The sequence below is a fragment of the Sinocyclocheilus anshuiensis genome, unplaced genomic scaffold (assembly GCF_001515605.1).
Source record: "Sinocyclocheilus anshuiensis isolate Anshui unplaced genomic scaffold, SAMN03320099.WGS_v1.1 scaffold7648, whole genome shotgun sequence".
In the NCBI taxonomy this organism is placed as follows: Eukaryota; Metazoa; Chordata; class Actinopteri; order Cypriniformes; family Cyprinidae; genus Sinocyclocheilus; species Sinocyclocheilus anshuiensis.
The window spans coordinates 52,571-54,918 of record NW_015558564.1 but is presented as its reverse complement, the minus strand read 5'-3'; the positions used below and the strand labels follow the sequence as shown (position 1 = coordinate 54,918).

Sequence of the window (2,348 nt, the reverse complement as noted above, 5' to 3'; positions counted from 1 at the left end):
AGAGTGAGTGAGAGTGTGTGTGTGTGAGAGTGTGTGTGTGTGTGTGTGTGAGAGAGTGAGTGAGTGTGTGTAGTAATTGTCAGTTGGTGCACTAACCAGCTAATTGCTCTTCATTACCGGATCGAGGTGTTTTGTTGATGTAATTTGGTATTATTCAGCCTTATTACTATTTACAGTGTAACCTGATAAATGAGTCATGATCTGTCTCCTGATCACTGATTCCAGATGAATGGCACATTCGTTCTGTTGCAGTGAAGCCGCGCAGAAGATCATGGATGAGTGTTCGTGTGAACAGCTGCGCAGCCGGAAGTGACGGAACACGTGCACTGTGCGTGACGTCAGAGTTGGGGGAGTGACGCGAGTGCGTGCGTGATGACGTCGCGCGGAGATGATAAACGGGACAGACAGCAGGACGGAGCGACAGATGTGACGCGTCGATGAAATAAATCACCCGATAGATCGCGCTGGAATCGTCTGATCGCCGCGGGAGGAGGAGGAGGAGGATGAAGATCCGGCGACAGCATCACTGTGCATCCCTATCTGGAGCTCCAGCGACGGCTGCATGTGTGTGTTAGTCTGCAGGACATTACTTGTCTTCTTCATCATCATCTTCATCATCATGAACAGCGGCGTTCAGCATCCGAGCGCAGCGACTCGCGTCCTGTCGGAGTGAATCACTTTGATTCAGATTCAGATTCAGCATCAACGCGAGCACAATAGCGGAGCAGATCTGTGAGCCGGCAAAATGGGGTATGTTACCATGCTCTTACTGTGTTTACTACAGCTGCGGCTTCATTGAGGACAGTAACGTTACTCTGATCTGATTGAATCACTGCACGCTGTGGGGATGAATCGTTTGGTCCGGGTCATGTTCAGAACACTGGGTCAGTTTGTGAGGGCTGGTTTCATGATCCTTCACAGAAGATGATTGACTCAGTGGAGATTTGTGGGTTGCATGCATGAGATCAGTCAGTGTTGTCTTGCTGCGTTTTCCCTCCAGTTTTCCAAAGCAGGGCCAAAAATAGCCGCCGTATCTGAAGTGTGCTTCTCTCAAACCGGACAGAACGAACCAGCTGTCAGAGGATTCTGCGCTGCTGCACGCCGATTGGCTGAGGCCGAGATGATGTCATCACTGCCCGTGACGTCACCGTGAAGTCGTTGAATGTGTTTCTGTATGGTTCTCTTCAGGCGGCTCGTTCTAGATCAAACAAACCTCTTTTAGATCAAATAAACGAGATTCTAAGTTAATATTTCAATAGTTTAGATAGACGTTGGTTTACTCTGTACACGTTTCCTGTTCGTAAAGGAAGAGTTCAGCCAAAAATGAAAATGTGCTCATCCTCAGTTCATCCGAGATCAGGATGAGTGTGTTTCTTGAGCTGTTTAAACGCTGCTTGATCTGTGCAGATTTCTCTCCTGATTCAGACCAGAACACTTTTTCACTGGAGGAAGCGTTATTATGGATTATGGACTCGTGTTTTAGTTAAAAACGTCTTAATGCTGGATTTGTTTCAGCTTTTGTCTTCTCCAGATGTTAACTGATGGACTGGAGTGCTGTGGATTATTGTGATGTTTTTATCAGCTGTTTGGACTCTCATTCTGACGGCACCCATTCACTGCAGAGCATCCATTGCTGAGACACTGATGCAATGCTACATTTCTACAAACCTGATGAAGAAACAAACTCATCCTGATCTCAGATGAACTGAGGGTAAGAACATTTACAGCACATTTTCATTATTGCGTGAAATGATATTTTAATTTAAGCTGCCAAAATAAATATTTAAAGAGCACAGTCAAGCACAACATTTTTACACAAAATAGACTAAAAGCATGTTTTTTCTCTGTATTTCACCTTTGCTGGTTGTTTGCTAATCCAGCCTTCTAATAAACCTGGCATATAGTCAGATCTGTGATGAATTACAAATGAAAAATGGGTCTGTTAAGCATAAATGTTAATGTAAACAGTGTTGATCGTCCATTGACAGGCTGCTGGTAGATTGTGGAAATGACAGAAAGAAAGCGATCAAACGCATTGATCAGATGTTGATCATTTCAAAATGAACAAAGATCTGATGAATCTGTTCACAGACATTATGCTGAAAAATACACAGAATATTCCTTATAGTAAATATTTTTATGTGAATTCAAAGAAATGTTCCTCCACATGAGCTATGTGTGTGTGTTTGTTTGTGTGTGTGTGTGTTTGTGCGGTGTGTGAGTATGTGTGTTTGTTTGTGCGGTGTGTGTGTGTGTGTTTGTTTGTTTGTTTGTGCGGTTTGAGTGTGTGTGAGTGTGTGTGTGTGTGTGTGTGTTTGTGCGGTTTGAGTGTGTGTGTGTGTGTGTGT

The 2,348-nt window shown here is 44.1% G+C and overlaps 1 protein-coding gene across 2 annotated transcripts in view; it reads left to right on the top strand.

Moving 5' to 3' along the window:
* Positions 1-198: 198 nt before the first annotated feature.
* The window catches only part of LOC107679463 (homer protein homolog 1-like), a 17,229-nt gene continuing 15,079 nt past the window's right edge, over positions 199-2,348 (top strand). Inside the window, exon 1 of one of the 2 annotated variants that reach the window (XM_016475014.1) lies at positions 199-750. In XM_016475014.1, the coding sequence (XP_016330500.1) occupies positions 746-750 (5 nt within the window). In that variant the 5' untranslated portion in view covers positions 199-745. The remainder of the gene's footprint in view (positions 751-2,348) is intronic. The other variant, XM_016475015.1, reaches the window with a different exon arrangement.